The sequence below is a fragment of the Mya arenaria genome, chromosome 2 (genome assembly GCF_026914265.1).
Source record: "Mya arenaria isolate MELC-2E11 chromosome 2, ASM2691426v1".
Lineage (NCBI taxonomy): Eukaryota > Metazoa > Mollusca > Bivalvia > Myida > Myidae > Mya > Mya arenaria.
In genome coordinates, this window is record NC_069123.1 from 29,183,577 (window position 1) to 29,205,521 (window position 21,945).

At 35.3% G+C, this 21,945-nt stretch overlaps 1 protein-coding gene across 1 annotated transcript; it reads left to right on the forward strand.

The window, feature by feature from the left end:
• The first annotated feature begins 15,251 nt into the window (after window positions 1-15,251).
• Window positions 15,252-16,677, forward strand: LOC128223030 (L-rhamnonate dehydratase-like). The gene has a single exon (XM_052932274.1). The coding sequence runs from the start codon at window positions 15,275-15,277 to the stop codon at window positions 16,556-16,558; it is 1,284 nt and encodes a 427-aa protein (XP_052788234.1). The 5' UTR covers window positions 15,252-15,274; the 3' UTR covers window positions 16,559-16,677.
• The last annotated feature ends 5,268 nt before the right edge of the window (window positions 16,678-21,945 follow it).

A 21,945-nucleotide genomic window follows, 5' to 3' on the forward strand; every position in this document is an offset into this window, starting at 1 on the left:
CGGCAAAAAAATATAAGGTCGTGAGGTCGGGAGGGAAAAAAATAGGGTCGGTCAGGTTAATGGAAAAAAAAAGTTTTTAACGCCTTATCTCTCAGATCAGTTATATATACCACATCTTTATTAATCTATATTATGTCATAAAGACACACAAATAGGGTATGCATGTATATATAAATTATCAATATAAATTGAATACCAGTTAATGTTAACACGTCAGAATAATTCAATGACTACCTCCGTTTTCTTATTCATTATCAAAATCAAAGCTTAAGCACAAAATCCTACATCAAAAAGGAAAGTAATATCTTCAAATATCAAACAAAACAAACGCAGACATCGCACGAAAAGTATCAAACTTCAATCCGGCAATTTTCTTCAACAAGCTCTTCATATCTGTCCTAACAAAACACATCCGACAGACATACAAAAGAACAATAGTATCATCGCTATTTCTTCTTTAGGGTCTTAACCCATCTTTAAATTGTTGATGAAGTTGCCCCTATTAACAAGACTTTTTTGCGGGTGTTAGTTTTGACCAAGAGAGCAGAACAAATCCGAATAAAAGAGATAATGATTGGTTGATACACCCCCTGTTGTCACGTGATTAATGACGTATAGATAATGATGGAGGACCTCGAAGCATCTGGTGAAAAAGGAACCCGCAATTTGCGATCTTCTCGTGTCGTTTTAAGTCGTGTTTTCACATATTTTACCCCACAGAGTTCGAAATGAGAAATGGTGAAATAATGACACAAAATTAGAATGTTTGTTGATGTTAAGTATCGTATTAATGGCTTTACAAATAGCGATATTATGTTGCCAAAGGTGAAAGATTCGAGAGGGTGTGTTTTAAATTGAAAACGCTTAACTTAAAACGTTTTGTGTGGGTTTTTTTTTACGAAATTCTGTTAAGTTCTAATAAGCTTACTATGGGTAATCATACATTAAAGATGCACTCTTACTCCCAAATAAGATTTACCACAATTAATACATTTTTTAATAATATATACCAAACAGGATGGTTAAATGTCGAAAACAATGGTTCTTATGAATAATAGTTTAGAATACCGAATTTAATTTGAAAGAAAGGTGCAGCCTTAAGGTATTTCTTACTTATGAGACGAAAGTAGATAAAAGTAAATCTTTTAGCACTCACCAGTCATTTAGTATTTGTGCGTTTTCATCTAGTAAATTAAAAAAAAACACATACACGTACATTTCCATAAATGCATTATTTAGTAAGTAGTTAAAGGTTCATCACAAATTGTTTAAGTTTGTTATACATGTGTATATATTGATTTGAATAAGAGAGTCTCTTTAATGGCTTTACAAATAGCGATATAACGTTGCCAAAAGGTGGAAGATTCGAGAGGGTGTGTGATATTAATTAAAAATGTTAAACATTAAACGATTCGTGTGGCTTTATACGAAATGCTTTTCACTTCTAATAAGCTTACTATGTGGAATCATACATTAAATACGTAGCTATTTTGACCGAGTGTCCAATAGCATCGCATCACTACGGTGAATGGGAATTTATATATATAAACGTATATCACTTGATGTCTTTTTGCAAATAATTGAAATAAAATATGTCTTTAACTCTTCTCTATAGACCACAAGGAATATGAAAAAATATATATATAACATACACTAAACTTTATGTTCAGTACTAGTCTGTAAGCTGTATACTTGCATAGTGGTCAATCTGAGTGATTGTCAATTAAACAAGTTACTGCCCAAATGGCGGTACATGTAAAATAAGATACCGAGTACATGTTTAAGATAACAGCTTTAAGATTTCTGTTCATTTTAAACTGATTTCCAACCAGAGCTGTTGAGTACGAAGAAAAATAGAACTTCCTTAAAAAGAAAGAAACCTTTCACCTTTCTCTCAAATTTTGTTTTATCTTAGCAATTAAGGCCATACAAATTCGTTTATGTTAAGCGTCCGCGGGCAGAGAGCGTTTGGGCTTCCTGATCGATTTCTTTGACATGATCAACGATCTTGCCATATAGTCTCGTATTTTCCATTTCCTTTTACTATAAGTACGACTGCAGAACACAATTGTTAACAGCATGCTTCATACTTTGTACTAGTACGTATTCTTGGCATTTAATATCAGAAAATGATGCATGATGTGTGATTCCCATGGTCAACACATTTAAATACAAGTTTTATATGAAACAAGAACTCATTTTGAAATGAATATCTAACAATTGAAAATGGTCCAGAACGAACTATGGAGTCTTTATTATTCATTGATAATGATGCCTCATATTAAGTGTGTGTATACCACGTGATAAATTGCGTCATAAATGCTACGTCGGAAGGCAATATTTTGCTTGGATCGAAGACTTAAAACAATGATAACTTTTAATTCTCTTTACCATTTTAAATGAAACATAGCGCAGTCTATGCAGCCTACGGAGCCCCGCCTTCGATCTTGTACCAAATTTTGATTGAGAGTTTAGTTTCTTATAACACTTCGACAAACCTTTTCAAGATACGGCCGTCTGACGGAGCACTGTCAAAACATTGTTTGGGAAACAGGTTTGTCGAAGTGTTTAATGAAACTAATCAAACTCCGATTATAAAACAAAGGTGGGGCTCTTTAAGATGCATAGACTGGCCTTTGTTGCATTTAAAATGGTGAAGTAAGCAAAAAGTTATCTTTGATTTAAGTCTTTATTTTAAGCAAAATATTGCCTTCCGACGTAGCATATATGACGTAATTTATCACGTGGTATACACACACTGACTGTATTAAGTACTCGTTTTTTCGCGGGTTCGCTTTTTTATCAAGAGATCTAGATAAGTTTTCGTACGACGGGTTGACGCTAAACATAAAAGCAATTTAGAATGGCCTAATACTTGATTATGAAACACATGAAATACGCAACTCATTTTTTGCTGTGCATTTAAAATAAAAAAAATGTAAAGTTGAAAAATGATATAACATAATTATGTTGTTGAAACAATCGAATAAAAAACGAAAAACGGATTTGCTCTAAATGCATGTTTGGCTCAATTTTTTACAGACATTAAAAGTTTATAAATTCACAATTAGAAAATTGTGTGCAATATTATATGTTTATTGTTTCTAATTACACATTTATGATGATATATATATATATAAGTGTATCGTTTGACATTAAAATTCTTACTTGGATAATTTGAAGAAAAACAATTATTTGTGAATTTTGGTTACAATATAAATTTGGTTATCATTTGTAATTGCTTATGTGCTGTAAAGGATTATTTTCTTAAAAGACAGACAATAATATGGCCAGTGTTTTGGAAATTTCCAAAGGGTATGAGGGGACTTAAAACGACTTTGGAAATGATAATGTTGTACATGTAACTCTGTAAGACTGTAATCATTTAACCAATAGGTCGTCCTTTTTTAAAACCGTAGGCAATAACTTCTTATAAACACAATCAACATTACAAAGGCTCGTAAGTTAGGTCATTATCATTTGACCGAATATTAAGACCTTTAAACTAAAATAGTCAATCAAAGTCGGGGACCGGGTGTAGAGTAATTACAGGGCCGGGTTTTACACCCGCCCCATGTCAGAACGTTTACTGACAGGTGCCCATTTAAGATTACAGGTACCAGGATACCGGTTTATTATCAGACGCTGCTACTAATACTAACTGATTAATGGCTGGTTACAATTTTGTTAGCAATACTGTCAACATAAACATGCTTCGCAATTAAAATGAAATATTTGAATCAACTTTATTTATTCATTACAATGCAATATAATGTATAATTAAAGACAAACGTATCCAGGTAAAAAGAAATAAAGACTTTGAACAGTATTAGATGCACTCTTACTCACAGATAAGATTGATCACAATAAATAATATTGTTTTAATATTCCAAAAAGGATGAATAAATGTCAAAAACAATGGCTCTTATGAAGGATACCGAGTTAAATTTGAAAGAAATGAGCATTTAACACGGTATTTCAACCTTATGCGGCTATAGTAAACCACAGTAAATATTTTAGCATTCACCAATCATTTAATATTTTTGCACTTTCTGCTATAAAATACACGGTTACAATTTTGTTAGCAGTAATTAATAATTTCCATAAATGCATAATTTACTAAGTAGTTAAAGGTTTATCAGTCAAAATTGATGTTTGTTAATCATGTGTATGTATTGATTTTGAATAATAGTGTCAAATTTATAATATATTTATAGAGGCAATAAGGCGAAGTGTTCATATCAGATTTTGTATTTGACATATTCATAGCAGCATTCCCTAATTGTGTTTGTATACTTTTATGTCTGCATACTAAAATAGTAATATTTGCATTATATATTCAAATCTGAACACTCAACATATACTCAAACATGCTCTTACCTATAAAGTCTGATATAATTGGTGTTTTAAAACCAAAAACTCTTTTGGAATCAACAAAAAGTCCGGTTCCACAGAATTACAAACATTACCAAAATCAACGTGTTGGGAAATTGTCCTCAAAGAAGAAAGTCCATTTTATTTCAAACGTCAAGAAAGTCGCAAAAAAATAAGCACGTGGAATAGTCAGGCCCTCCTACGACATCCAAACACACAACATTCAATGATCACCACATATAAAACTTAAAAGCCAAGAAAACCGTATTTTCTCCAAGATGTCTAAGATTTTGTATCGGTTTCGAGTGATAGCGTAAAGCGCTATTGTCGCACAATGGACCAATAGCGTTTGCCTCTTCCAATTTTGCGGCATTAGGAGCCTGTTCAAGCTATTTGATTCAGAATTCGATATGCTCGACGCCCCGCCCTCTGATGATGGCTATTGGATCGCTGGTATTTTTTGCGTTTATCTTAATTTGCATGAAACGTTTTGGTGAAGTTTTTTCATGACAAAGTATTTCCAATTGCAAATTACGATAGTTTAGAAATTTATTCTATTTAACGGGAGATCTATCTTGGCAAGCTGAGCCGGGCGATCGAACTATAAATGTGAAGAAATTTCAAAAAGAAATATTTGAGTTGTAGAAAATCACTAGTTCTTAAGGCATGGAAGTCCTTGCTTTTATATGTTTATTAAGCTGTGAGATTACTGTGAATCTCGTTGTTCTGGTTATGTCGAACATATTTCGATTTTTATTCGGTTAAGTTATTCACTTTTTGTATTTCGGTTATATCGAACATTCGTTATCTCGAATGTTTTCCCTAGATGTCCCAACGACTTCGACATATCAAGTTATGAATGTTTTAGGAGATATCATATTTTGAGCATAATGTGGGGTCTACTATCCAGTTTAAATTGTCACGTTACTCGAAATTCCTCCATAACATGTCTAAAATGTCTGAGCCATTCTAACCCAGTGAGGCATATGTGAGGAGCCAATTCGGGGGGCTAATTTCTATTTTGTCCTGAAGAAAACCGGGGGCCATTCGTGTTAAATTGGGGATCGCACAACGACCCTCAAAGAGATTAAAGTTTTCAGATCAATAAATGTAGCTTGTTAAGTTGTTTTTCAACCATCTGCTCATCCGTCGTTGGCTTCTTGGCTATATTTGGGGGTTTAAGACGTTTTGAGTTGATGAATTCATGTCGTTAATGTTTGAGGAAGAATTCACTCCATGTCGATAACGTTTAGGATGATATTCACCATATCAATTCTTGTTTACCTGGGCTGGTACTCATTATTGGTCTTAAATGGACCTAAGAACGATGTAGCTAATCGGATTACTTGTTTTTAATAACTTACCATTACTGGCAAAAGAGTAAATGCAGTCTATGAGGTATGACCATAAGATTTACTTAAGTTGAATATTGAATGCCACCCCTTGACAACATACATCCTTGATATCTTAAAATCCATATCAATTTCGTTTTCAGAAAATTAGTGTCCATGTTGATAAAGGTTTAGGCCCATATTCACAAAACGTATTGAGTGTGAATTTGAGACTCGAGCCCCAGGGGCTATGATAACGTACAGTCTGAAGTCAAAGTCTTGACTCAGCCTTAGAAAAGCACTTTCATTAAATTACAAAGAATCATCTTTAATCCTTTTTTTTACAAAAGAAATAATGTGATTAAGTGTTAATATTAGGATGGATGTAAAATTCAGCTGGTTTCATCATCTTGGAACAATTATTTTGCAGTTCTGAACTCAGACTTGAGACTGTTCGTAATCATGCCCCTTCTGCAAATCTTAATTTTTATTATGGAACAAGACAGTGTCAGCAAAGTATCGATGATTAAAATACTTGTACTCATTACTAGACTAGTTTTAGTATCATCTGTTATCTGTTTGTGAAAATGAATGTTAAAGCTGCTCTCTCACAAATTGACAGTTTTGACAACAATTGCTACTGAACCGGGTTTATGTTTAAACTTTTTGCTACTGAGCATGTTTCTGAAGCTTTTTGCATAAATATTGTTTTTATTTTTTGTCTCGGAATGAGCCAACTTTTGTTCTAATGTCTGGAAAACAGTGATAATTATAAGACTGCTTACAAACAGTCCGATAGCCATTTTTCATATTTCTGTTTGATATTTCATGTTCTATGGCTAAAAGCGTTACTAATGCTTTAAGAAAAAAATGAAAATTTCGGCAGTTTTCCAGACAATTGAGATATGTTCTATTGCGAGTTATCTAATACGAATGGATTGAAGGCATTGATGCAAAAATCGGCTATTTCTGAGAAAAAAAATAAAACAAATCCGAAACTGTCAATCTGTTTGGGTGCAGCTTTATAGTTTCAAATTCAGACTCTGCTGATGATGCTGATGCTGATGTTGCTGCTGATAATGATGATGATGATGATGATGATGATGATGATGATGATGATGATGATGAAGATGAAGATGATGTTGATGCTGCTGCTGCTGCTGCTGCTGATGATGATGATGATGTTGATGCTGCTGCTGCTGCTGCTGCTGCTGCTGCTGCTGATGATGATGATGATGATAATATATCGTAACAAAGTTCTAAACAGTAGTAGCAAAGTTTGTAACAATCGGCCCATTATTTTGCTGTATTCAAGGTACGCATGCAATTGAAAATATCGTTTTAACCAATGGTTCAGAAAACGTTCTAAATTGAGTGCAGTGATATGATATAGATTAGCCAGGCATTAATAACGTGAACAACTGAACACATCTTAAAGATATACCGTTTTTCTTGATGTTGGTGGTGGTGTCTGTGTGTTTGTTGTTGTTGTTGTTGTTGTTGTTGTTGTTGTTGTTGTTGTTGTTGTTGTTGGTTTTGTTTGTATAATTTTGTGGTAGATACGTGGTCTAGTGGTAAAACACTTGAATGTCAACCGTCTTACAGGTGGGTCGTGTATGTCAATGCTATACCCTTGTGCGCGTTCAAACACCAGGGCAGTCCTTACAGGGTTTCAATCTGTCTTTGCACTATGCTCCACTATCTAACAAATACTAATACATTAACTTCGGCTGACGCCCATATATAGCCCGATGGCGTCGAAAAATAAACGAGCACCAACCTATGTATATGTTTCATTCTATGTTTTCCAATGACTCCCATAATTGTAGCTAATTGTTGCGACAGGCTTCGTCACAAAAACTCAAATTACAGAGGGCGGCTACGCTGCGGACCATTAATGAGCACACGCTTAGCAATGAAGCATAATGAAACATAATGAAACCGCGTTTTAATTGTGATGTGATCAGCTATGGTCGGCTATGTTCCGGCTACATTTAGTGATGTATAGCCTTTCAGTCGAGGCAAGGGCGTGATTACAGGGAGGATATCAAGATGTATGGCGAATTCCTGTCAAAGTTCACCTTTTTTCTGACATAGTAGGGGACTAATTCGTGAAATCATCGCTAATGTTTTAGCCGCCTTAAAGAGCAAAATCTGTTTCAGCTCTCAAAATGTTGTTTGATATATTGCTCCGAAAGTCTGTTCATGTTCGAATTTCCATTCACCTTGATGAGACGCTTTTTGGGGGAGGCCGAATAATTAACGAAATTCGTATAAAATTCGTTTAATTAATCGTGAATCGTTTTTGTTACAATTTTATAATGAAATGTTGAGAAACACGACAAGAACATTGTAAAGAATGAAAATAAATTCTTGTCGTTCCTTGTTGAACGCTTAAAGATAACACACAAACAATTTAAAAATACATTTAAACAAATTGTCCCATTGTTGTTGTTATTTTAATATTGTTGTTGTTGTTGTTGTTGTTGATTTTGTTGTTGATTTTGTTTGCTAATATGCATGAAACATTTTAAACATGACCAGGCTCCTTACGCCCACCACTTTAAATTGATAAATGCATATTCACAAACAGACTTAGAGCTCGAAATCTTTTTAAATAATCTGATGCACATGGATAAAATCCATAACGGCTGAATTTACGAAATCAGAAAAAAATCGGCGAAATTACGAAAGAAAGCCATCCCTTTTGACAAAATAAAAGATTATAATAAAGAATACGCCAGTCGATACTTAGAGTTAGTGGTCAACATTTTGATTTTGTCCACTAAGAAGGCAATATTTCTCAAGTTTTCCATTACATGTTTTTCAGTAAATAAGCAGTCAGCCGTTATTGATTTAAATCAGGTGAAGCGATATACATAAACAGCGGCTGGGTGTTAGTATAAACTTACACAAGAGAAATGGTTATGCGACTATGTTGCATCCAACCATTTATTTTTGTGCATACTAACAACCTTTAAAGGAGCTAGAAACCAGATGGTCCAATTTTCGGCAAATACAGTATTTCCTCAAAATAAGATTAGACGTAAATAATATGAGGCCAATAATAATACATCATTTTACATGATTTGAAGAAAATGTCGTCGCTGTCTCAGCTGAGTTGTCCTATTTTGAAATAGAGTATAATGGTTTACGAGCTAAAGTGCAGTGCCGTAGCTACACTGAGGCACACCGAGGCAGCTGCCTCGGTGATTTTTTGGCATATAACAATTTCAATAGCTCTAAAAATAACTCTTTTCGACTTTCTTCATTTGCCTCAATCTACTCAAACCATCGAAGCGGAATATCTATATTTGAAGAAAGAACAGAATATTAGATATAATAAAATAAACTCTACAAATTACGGTAGAGTAACGATATGTGAGACGTTCAGAAGAAGGTTTTTGGTATTGGTAACAAAGCCTCATATGATTGTGACTGTAAATTTCTTCTAAATGCACATTTGTTTTGTCAAAATTTATGTAAACCGTGTAGAATTAAATTCACCTGTATCAAAAGGTATAGCACTAAACATGTTGAAATGTTATATTTATATGTAACATTTTAATGCATTTAATTCGACTCCAGAATGCAGGAAATCGCGGGGGGGGGGGGGGTATGCCTCCGGACCCCCCTAGACCGTTCTGCCTCGGTGTTTTTTAAGTCTGGCTACGGCACTGTTAGTGTGTATATTTAGCATGTGAAATTTACGGGGATTAACGTGGTAGACAAATCTAGTAAATTTGGAATTGGAAAAATACGCAAAAACTGCGAAAGATACATGTGTCGTAAGCGAAGTGATATATCAAATGTAGGTAAGATTCAATGCGTTGTTCATTATCAATTGTATGTAAGTTTTTGTCAATTTTCTCTTTTTCTTGCAAAGGTATTATCTGGTGTCTAGTCCCTTTAATGCCAGACAAGGCGTTTTGTATATCTTAAATCTGTTCATTGATTTTCCCCATATTTGCAAGTTAAAATATTCAAATTTTAGAATAAAAACAAACGGAACCCCTGAAAAAGGCAATGCTACTCATCTTAACCAAATGAATGTCTGGAAGCGCGTATTTTTTATACGCATATCATTTTCATAGCGTTAATTTTCAGACCATACGAAGGGACAACTCGGACACAAATATAGTATTTTTTATTTTGCTCATAACAATGCACATACGTTTCTTCTTAAAACCAACGCCTTTGACACGTCGAAAAAAAACACTTTACGTTTAAGTCTTTGATCAACGCATCCATGAGATCTTTAACTAATGCCCCTCTTGATATATTAACTTCGTCATACGGCTAGGTTCCCTATTTTTGTTCCAGAAACAATAGCCGTGGACCGCTACTTGGCTGTATTTCAAGGGCTTCGTCCATATGACCATATGGGACGGCTCGGGTTTAATCTTGCTCATTTTCATAATCAAATATGCTCATTTTGCTATGGACCCTATGGTATTTGAATCGTTTAATCGCCTTTTGTCATCGGCCTGATTGCCAGAATATTTCAAATTGTTAATGAAAACTAAATTTTAACCACCGTCTGTCACCGAAATTCATTTCGATATTAGAACGTAGTTATTCCGAGATCGGTTTGTCAGAAGCCATCCAGCGAAACTAATTTGTAACAGACTTGAGCACTGGACATTTTGTTTTTGTAAAGTAATCCGCGTGAAATACTCTTGGCCACATCGGTAATTGTAACTTCAAAGCGGACTGCATTGTTTCTTGGAATTAGAGTAAATGAATTCAAAACAAAGAGCTCTCCTGCTATGACTGTATGGCGTCGGAATCAAATCGTTCGTAGCTTTTGTAGCTACAATAGATGCCGACGATCGAAAGATCCGGGCCGGTTTTAATTTCCTAACATTTTATTTAAAGATGCATTCTTACTACCTAATAAGATGTTCAAATATACTAAAGAGGATGCAGTGTGTGTGGAAACAGTGTGTGTATACCACGTGATAAAATACGTCATATATGTTACTTCGGAAGGCAACCTTTTGCTTAAAATGAAGACTTTAAACATAGATAACTTTTCTAACTAATAACTAATGATTACATCATTATAAATGAAAAAAAGGACAGTCTATGTCGCCAAAAGAGCCCCACCTTCGTTTTATTATCGAAGTTTGATAAGGTGCTTAATTTATTCAAACACTTCGACAAACCTGTTTCTTTCCAGAGTAATGGTTTGACAGTGCTCCGTCAGACGGCCGTCGTGAAAAAGTTTGTCGAAGTGTTTTAGGAAACTTAACTCTCAATCAAACTCTGGTAAAAGACCGAAGGCGGGGCTTCGTAAGCGGCGTAGACTGCACTATGTTTCATTTAAAATGGTGAAGAAATAGTGAAGTTATCTTTGTTTCAAGTCTTCGTTCGAAACAAAATATTGCCTTCCGACGTAGCATTTATGACGCAATTTGTCACGTTGTATACACACACTGATAAATGTCGAAAACAATGGTTCTTATGAAGGATATAGAGTTTAATTTCAAAGAAAGGTGCAGAGAACACGGTATTTCTACCTTATGAGACCATAGCAGTAAATCGTTTAGCACTCACCAATCATTTAATGTTTTTTTGCGATTTCAGCTATTAAATACACGGTTTATGATCTTGTTATCAGTTATTAATATTTTCCATGAATACATTATTTAGTATGTAATGAAAGGTTTATCATTCAATATTTGTGTTTGTTATACGTGTGTATGTATTGATTTTGAATAATTATGTATCTCATTTTTCCTCTGATATAATAACTAAGTTATATCTGAAATAATTTAAGTTAATTGATTGAATTGTGCTTATATGTACTTTTTTGCTAAATTTCATATCCTTTTCCATAATTTTGCCTTTAGTGTTTAAGTTTTTTTTAGGAATTTAACTAAAGAATGCGTTTCAAAACGTAAAACGGGTGCAAATTGAGTTTAAAATTGTGAAACATTTGTTAGACAAATGTTATTGGAAATATTCAGGCTCAGAAAAAAATGCGGTTCTAATGATATTTTTGTTTGTTTTGATTTTACGCATTACTCAAAACTGAAATCATACGTTGTGTCTTTATTTTACGCAGAAGGTTGAAATTCCAATACGCTTTGGGGCTTTTGTTTACAAAGCCATGCAATATCGTTTTGTCGCATGACATTTTTCTTGAAACACAATAAGGTATAATTGTCGGAAGAAGCAAGAATACTTAAAATTGAAATTTGTTTTTTGAAAAGCCTGGAAGTCAAATTCTGTCTTGACAGCAGATTCGAAGATTCCTTTAATTGCAGACGACAGAAACAGACGAACAGATTGCAAGGCATTATGGGAGTGTCACGTGTTCGGCTGCAGCGCCACCTCCCGGTTCATCGCGCACGCGCTGTGAACAAAACTGCACGGAGTAATTTTCCAATTTGCATAATAACTTTTGTTGCTTATCAATATGTCGTGCAATTATAATATAATGAAAATGCGCTTTATTTCAATTTAAGTCAAAATTTATGTTTAAAGCGTATTTTCAGTCTGTCAATTGACATATTATTATGAGTCAGACTGTCGCTATTACGTTACAACGATTATTTAATTTTATGGCCATTACCTTCTATCAATTTGCTTTTAAACTAAATAGCATCGACACACATTACATTTATGATCATTCATGGTAATTTTCAAGCAATTTGTATTGTGTGGTTTGGGTTAACTACTCTAAATCGGGTATCAGACGCATGTATCTGGCAATGTGTTCACTGCTCCGTAAACGTCTTGCGCGACAATGATAGTTGGGCGTGTCGCTACCGCCATGGACACAATATGAACGACCAGCTTTATCTCCTAAAATAGAACCAAATAGAGCGATTAGTTTCTGGTCAATTATGTCCATGTCTTGGCAAGTGGTCAAGCTGGGACTTTTACAAACGGTTGCAACATTTTATCAAGAATTAAAGACGTTGTTGTTGATGGCTAATTAGATAATGATGTTGTTTATGACGAATTTTCAGAAAATTTAGGATTTTTTTCAAATTATTCACAATGCCGCTAAACTTTATTTTTGAATACTAAGACAAAATAAATGACATAACATTTACACTGTTTTGTCTTCATACTTCACTATAGGATATCATCATTTTTCTCGGTGGTTAATAAACATTTATCACAGAAAAATAATATTTCACTGTTTGTTCTTTCATCCAATTTTTCAAAATGACGCTTTTTTCGCACGCAGTAAGAGTTCTTTATCTGAAATAATACAATTAATTGACATTTTATATCCATTTTAGGTATTTCCTAAAAAAAGACAAAAAAGGTTTGTACAAAAAGTTATCCTCTTTACGCTTTCAAAGTTTAAGAAAATCTGAGATTCCTGTGTTTGCTGCATGCATTTGCCGTTATCATACACCCCAAATATCATACATCCCAAATATCATACACATCAAATATCATACACCCAAATACCCCAAATATCATACACCCCAAATATCATACACCTCAAATATCGTACACTCCAAATAGCATACACCCAAATACCCCAAATATCATACACCTCAAATACCATACACCCAAATACCCCAAATATCATACACACCAAATATCATACACCCCAAATATTATACACCGAAATACCCCAAATATCATACACCCCAAATATCATAAACCTCAAATATCATACACTCCAAATATCATACATCCCAAATATCATACACCCCAATTATAATACACCCAAATACCCCAAATATCATACACCCCAAATATCATACATCCCAAATATCATACACCCCAAATATCATACACCCAAATATCATACATCCCAAATACCTCAAATATCATACACTCCAAATATCATACACCCTAAATATCATACATCCCAAATATCATACACCCCAAATATCATACACCCAAATACCCCAAATATCATACACTCCAAATATCATACATCCCAAATACCTCAAATATCATACACTCCAAATATCATACATCCCAAATACCTCAAATATCATACACCCCAAATAGCATACATCCAAATACCCCAAATATCATACACCCAAATACTTCAAATATCATACACGCCAAATATCATACATCCCAAATACCCCAAATAACATACACCTCAAATATCATACACCCAAAAACCGCAAAGATCATACACCCAAATACCCCAAATAGCGTACACTCCAAATATCAAACATCCCAAATACCTCAAATATCATACACTCCAAATAGCATACATCCCAAATATCATACACCCTAAATATCATTCACCCAAATACCCCAAATATCATACACCCCAAATATCATACACCCCAAAAAAAACAAATATCATACACCCAAATACCCCAAATATCGTACACTCCAAACATCATACATCCCAAATACCTCAAATATCATACACTCCAAATAGCATACATCCCCAATATCATACACCCTAAATATCATACACCCAAATACCCCAAATATCATACATCCCATATACCCCCAAATATCATACACTCCAAATATCATACATTCCGAATATCATACAGCAGAAATATCATACACCCCAAAATCATAAATATCATACACCCTTAATAGTACAAAAGTCATACACCCTATATATAACACCTCAAATATCATACATCCCAAGTATAAGACTACCAAAAAACATACATCCAAAATACCCCAAATAGCATACACTCAAACTATTATTCACCCCAAATACCATACATCCCAAATATAATTCATGTACACCCCAAAATATCATAAATTCCAACTATCTTACACCCCAAATATCATACGAAACGAAGAAATAGTTACTGCAGTTATTACTCGAGTTATTGAAATTACATAGGGATTCGATGCGCGAGTTAGATCATTTCAATCACGAGGTAGTGGGTAGAGACTGTTGTCATCTAGTCAAGGACGGCATCATCATCATAAGCATTATCCTCACCATTCTCCTCCTCCTCCCATACTCCTCCTCCTTTTCCTTCTCATCATCATCATCATCATCATCATCATCATCATCATCATCATCATCATCATCATCATCATCATCATCATCATCATCATCATCATCTTAATCATCATCATCTTAATCATCACCATCGTCACCACAACCGCCAACACCACCACCATTGGTTGTTCTAAAGACCACAAATGCGCATACAATGATTATACGAATATACGAATATGCCAGATCGATTAAGCCCTTTCTTCATGTGGGAACCCCTACCAAGAGTACCACCAGACTATATGATTGTTGTAACGAACTTACCAGATCGGGTTCCGTTTGCGCTAAGAGTTACCTTCGGTTTGGAAGGAGTATACCGGATTTGTCCATATTTACAAACAACAAGAGTGCTCACGATTTACTGGGGTTCACTTGTTTTTTTAATCAGTGAATATCATGGTCTTTATCATGACAATGAGAGCTTATTTGTAAGATTCACATCGTTATCTTTTAATAAATATTTATCAGCATATCTTTCACCTTAAAATGTGCTGCGGCTGCAGATACCTCATCTAATTATCAACTCAAGGTTATCAGTAAGTAAATATATCCATATTTAGTAGTTCGTTATTCATCCGAAGAGGTCTGATTGAAAACGAAGACAATGTCTGCACGAGATTTTCCGCGCATTAAGGAGGTTCGCGCTTACGTACCGGAAGCGGCGAAAGGCGACCAGGGAGCTGATTGCCATGACGTCGACGATGACCATTGGATCAACGGAAGTCCCATACCGGTGGCCAATCCGATGTCTGGATACGAGCTCTACCAAAAGTACCGGAAGTCGTGGGGTATAAACGCGATTGGATCGCTCGTGGTCGAGGTGGAAGCGGAGGACGGAACTACCGGTGTAGGCGTCACGATTGGCGGGGAGCCCGGATGTTTCATTGTGGAGAAACATCTTAGCAGATTCATCGAAGGCCAAGATCCTCGTAACGTGGAACTGATGAATGATCAGATGTTTCGAGCGACCTTAAACTACGGTCGCAAGGGACTACCTATCCAGGCTATCAGCGCTGTGGATTTGGCCCTGTGGGATTTACTAGGTAAACTGCGGAATGAGCCGGTCTTTGCTTTACTCGGAGGCAAAACGAAGGAGCGATTACCTGTGTACTCAACAACAGCGAGACCCGATCTCGCGAAAGAGTTCGGTTTCGTCGGCGCTAAGATTCCATGTCCATATGGACCCTCCGCCGGCGACGAAGGAATGAGAAAGAATGTTGAGTTTTACAAAGGCTGGCGAGAGAAAGTCGGGAACGATTTCCCCCTGAGCTTGGACTGTTACATGGCGCTTACCGTCCCCTACGCAACCAGACTGGCCAAAGAGCTAGAACCGCACGGCCTCAAGTGGATGGAGGAATTCTTACCGCCCGACGACTATGAAGGATACAAAGAGGTTCGCGAAAACCTCCGGGGATCAAAAGTTCTACTGACCACTGGGGAACACGAGTACAATCGCTACGGCTTTAAGCAACTCATCAATTCCCGCTGTGTTGACATAATCCAACCGGATATAACATGGTTAGGCGGGATCACGGAAGCGAGGCGCGTCGTTGCCATGGCAGCGTCGCACGACACCATGGTGATTCCACATGGATCAAGCGTGTATTCCTACCATCTCCAGTACGCCTTTAGTAATTGTCCCGTGGCGGAATACATTAATCTGAGTCCTAAGGCAGACAAAATAGTCCCATATTTTGGCGGATTATTTCCCGATGAGCCACTTCCGGCAAACGGCTTCATTGACTTACCAAACAGACCTGGATTCGGAGTGACCCTGTGCAGGGATACCCTTAGACGCCCATATGATCGTTCGCCAGAAGATTCGAAGAAGAATGCTGAAGTGAACAAAAACTATAAAGGGCCCCAAAAGCCACACATGCCATTTTAACTAGTTCATTGGCTGCTACGATAACTGGACACGCGTAAATAATACATCTACTGCCAATATTATTATCCTACATAATTGATTAAGTATGTAAATGTATTGAAATTAAAATGTGAAATTTGTTTTAACCTTTCTAACCCCCATTACAATGTCAAAACTAATTATTATTATTATTATTAATTTTATTATTATTATTATTATTATTATTATTATTATTATTATTATTATTAATAAACAAATACTTTTCAATGTTGACAAGAATATCGACCATTTAAATGATTTATAAAGCGCAGTCAGGTTGCAGATGACTGCAGTTAGGAGCAACAACTATATGGTTCTACTATAATCAAAGCACCGAAGGTGCGATTGCTAAGGATGAAATGTCTTAAGGTTGGACCAAACAGGGCGGCAAGGAGAAAGCAAGTCGTGTAACTTTGATAATTTATAGAAACAAAAGTTGACACGTAGGCGATAGCACGGAAAGTATTACTGGATTTATTTCCGCCAAAATCGATTACCCATGTCTTAAGTAGCTTCCAACAAACTCAACTGTGAGTACTATTAAAGTACTTATATTTATTTAATTGCAAATTAAATATAAATAAGTGCACGCTTGCTTTTAGACTGTTGAGAAGTATGTGAAGTCTATCAGAAGAAAAAAACGTAATAGATAGCAAATAGTTTTATATGGCCAGTATTTGTAGGATTGGTCTGTCACATGAAACCAGAAACAAAACGTAACATGCCAAACTAAGAAATATCTGAAAATCCACAATAGTGAACGGACTTGTTTTTGGCAATATATGAAGACACATAATCCAGACAACCTTCATTGGTATCATAAACACCGTGTAAAAGCTCCCATAGATATATCGCATTGTTGACATACAATCTACGGCCATACCGTTTTGTGTCAGAATGCATGCTTCATATTTGGCATGATATATCTATGTATATGATGGTTCTGGACTTTGCTGTTATGAAATTTTTGAATCTAAGTCTTGCAATTAACTAAATGCACTTTCTTTACATAACCATAACATCATTTCGTTGTTGGAAATATGGTTGTTTTTCATAATCTTCAATGACATTGCAATTTATTCATAAAATACCATCATTCAATTAAAAGTAAATACATTTCAATGTATGTAATTATGTTAACTTTATTCTTTATCGTTTATAACCAAACTTCTTTGAATTTCAAAGATTTAATATGTACATGTAATACTGATACAAATGTTGTTAATTCATAGTCACATGTAGACGGACAGACATTTGTAATTGTCCCATGCCATAGTTCATACAATACTGTTACATCAATAAAACAAATATCACAGATAACAATTGCATGATACTTATTGTCAATGCTTATGCACCAGTCAATTGTAACCATGGCCCCTCCAGGTCCGAGGAATAGCGGGGACCTTGACTTTCGGTCCAGCCAAGCCCGGGTAAAACCCCCGTCCTCCGGGGACGAACTGATGGTAAAATCCCCGCCAAATGTCCCCGCACCCCAAGGACCCTAAGTAAGGCACATTATCCGCTATACTAGTATTTGGCGCGAATACAAAACCACTGCATTAACCCGGCACTGCGGGGCCACCGGGAAGGTAAAAACACAGCCCATTTCTCTAGCTATCCCCGGTATACCCCCGGACCTTGGGTACAAGTACATTAATTTACCAACGTTTGATTTTGATGTAATTCGTTGCAATTATGCCTGATGTTTAATAATACAGAAATCTCGTTTAGAAGCTGAAAATGTTTTTTAGAGTATTCAAAATTACTCGTGGTGTATTTTATATACACTTTGACCAAGTGGCTTCTCTCAGCCAATCGGATAGCGACATATATGCAGGAACTCTTACATCAAATTCAAAAAGCTCAACACATATCAAAGTTGATCTAAATATAACGATAAAAAATATTTACAGTGAATATGAGTTTCCACGTTTAGCACTATGCACTATACTCGGGTAAAACCGGGGACGATACTGCTGCCACGTTCATAATATCTTCATATGCGGGTGGAGGCGGCGGCTGTGGGAAGCGGGAGTCCGCCTCCGCCTCTCGCATGCGCCGCTCCCGCTCCTGAAGAGCCAGCTCCTTTTCATAGACGACCCTCTCGCGGCGTTCCAGATCCGCGAACGTCGGCAGCGAGCCTCCGAAACTGAACATGGAGTCCCCAGATCCTGGAGCCGCAGCGTTTTGGTTGCTATACGGTGGAACATTTATCGTAGAGACATTTCTGTCTGTTGCACATGCTCTGTCGTCCTTGATATTCCTTGAAATATCATTCTTTGTAAATAGGGAGAAGAAAAACCACACGGACGAAAGCGTGTGTATCACAACCAAGCCTATAGCGATGTTTCGGTAATAACTGCCCGTCTCGGAATGTATATCAAAGTAACAGTCGCTCCCTGGTGTGTTCGTGTTGCATCTAGTCCCGCCTATACCGGACAACACAGCACCGGCGACCCCACCCACAGTTCCGAACAAACAAAACGATTTCCATAATCGTTCCTGAAAAATTATTTAAAGTGACGCTCATGTATAACAAACATCAATTTTGACTGATCTACCTTTAACTACTTACTAAATAATGCATTTATGGAAAATATTAATTACTAAAAGCAAGATTGTAACCGTATATTTAATAGCAGAAAGCGTAAAAAAATTAAATGATTGGTGAATGCTAAAAGATTTACTGTGGTCTACTATAGTCTCATTAGGCAGAAATACCGTGTTTTATGCTCATTTCTGTCAAATTAAACTTGATATCCTTCATATAAAGCATTGTTTTTGACATCAATTCATCCTTTTTGGAATATTAAAACAATATTATTAATTGTGGTACATCTTATTTGGGAGTAAGAGTGCATCTTTAATCGGTCATTTAATCCATGATGCAGTTTCTTTTTAAATGATAATATATTAAAGGTGTTCAGCTTCTTTAATCCTCTTAATTAAACCTCATTTCGTATAACCCACCAACTTGATAGTGAAAAATGTCAGCAAAACTAAGGTAGTATGTTAAAATCAGCTTTATGTATTAGATATAAGCATTCAACTACGCAAGTTCAAAGCCTATTTCTGACGGAAACGTTTTATTTGTTTTTCCTGATCTATTTTATTGCAATGTCATATTCATACAGACTGATTTATTTTATTGCATTACAGAATAAAAAAATGTCTAGATATATAACTAAATTTGAATAAAATAAATCGGTTAACTATTTGGCATTTAAAAACATATCGCAGGCGATATTACAGTTACAGTTATACTTAATATTCGGATATTTCTGCGACTGTTCCTTTAATATGTTATTTGTTTACTTTGGAATAATATCTACAAGACAAAACTCATTTTATTTACATCTTAAAGGGACTCTCTCATGTTTTGTAAAATGCATTTTTTTATGACAAAATAAGGTGTTGTAAATCATTGGGAGCGTTAAAACTAAGATACTGACGGCTGGAACTCTTTAACAAATGTTGATATATGCTCAAATATTGTCTTTGAATTCGCGATATATTATACGGTAAGTTACGTTTTTTTTTTTTAAAAAGGCCTAAAGGTTAATAGTTTTCTTAACTTATGTAAGAGTCGGTGTGGAAAGCGGTTTTATTGTCAGTTTTCTAAAAACAATACTTTATTTGTGTGTTTTTTCTGCAATTTTGGTATTTTTTTATTTTTTATAAAATTAATGTTGTCAGATGCATCTTCGAAAAAATATATTTTGGTCAAAAAACATGAGAGAGTCCCTTGAAAAAAATAGAAATAAAGCTAACACTTTAGATACAAATAGAGTACCTTTTTATTATAAGCACCCAGAATTGTACTCTTGTTCAGTTCCCCGGTTTTTGATATTATCTTCATAATGGAACATCGTAGGGTAATCATCAAGAAATGCTGAAATAAAAAAGAACTTGCTTGACATGTATGAACTTCAAGGTAAACTACTCTCCAAATCTACAAAGTTTTTAAGGCATATATCGTAAGCGATGTGAAACATCAGTAAGTAAGATTAAATGAGTTGCACACAACGATATTAATTTATATACATTTTTGACAATTTTCTTTCTTTCTTGCAATTGTATCATCTGGTTTCTGGTCCCTTTAATGACTTTACTCTTGGGAATCTTAATAAGTTATGCAATAAAACATTTCACTGACAATCAATCTAAACTTAGTAATACAAAATACACATTAAAACACTACTAATTAAAACTAATATTATTTAACATTTTACGAACTACTGATATGACCTTGTTTTCGATGATAAATGGTAGAGGTATTCCGCATGCATTGACACGTGGGTCAATTGAATTCTGTTTAAAACGAAAAAGAAACTATGCATATAAAAACATCATAACAAAACCTACCAAAAAGGCTATCACAAATCCCATAAAGAAGTACGGTATACTGAAGTTGCCCTCGTGCGGTGCTTGACATGACAACCCGGACAAAACGAGCAACGCTAATAGAAACATGACCTGGCTGTAGATGCAGAAGTTCTGGTCCTTTGCAAACCTGAAAATATATATTACAGGAGACCAATTTAAGAATACTATCATGTCAAACTAGATTTGAAACGTTGCTTTTCAGTGACACACGCATTGTATTAAACTATTTCTTTACGCATATGCATATCGTTCATGTACATGACTTTAAAAAATGCATTCACAGTATACAAACGTCCAGCAGGGGTGGTATTCAATATATGCAAACAGGTCATACATCATTGAATTCATTAAATGTATAGGTCCGTTATTTATATCACATACTCCGATTAGCTACATCGTTCTTAGATCCAATTAATACCAATATTGAATACCACCCATTTCACATGGAACTTGCCGAAGATGGTCGAGTTGATACGAGTGGGATACGTCATGTATTTGATAAAATGCTATCATAATTCGGTCCTCGTATTCATGAGATGTTATAACTATATGATTAGTAGAACTATAACCCAAACACTCGCTTTGTGGTACAGAACAAAACAGAACGTTAAATTTTCCATGATTTGTAAATTTCAAGGGAAGCATGAATTAACTTGAACTTGTATATGGAATATGTCTTCATATTACTTACTGCATTGGCTCTTTTGATCCTTCGGCCATGATATAATGCTTTCAAGGCTGAATACGCTGTAAAATAAAGCATATGTCTTAGTAAAATCGAGGACTTACGTGTTGAGGACATATATATTTTTCTTAAAATGCGTTCATATTGGTGAAGTGCAAAGAAGCAGTCATGCGTTACATACCATGTTTTCAAAATAAGATATATATTGGTATTAAACAACAGTAAATAAATACTCGTAGATATAATCTGTACTTTCATGGGATCTTATTATGATAAACTACTATCGTACTGTTTTCAA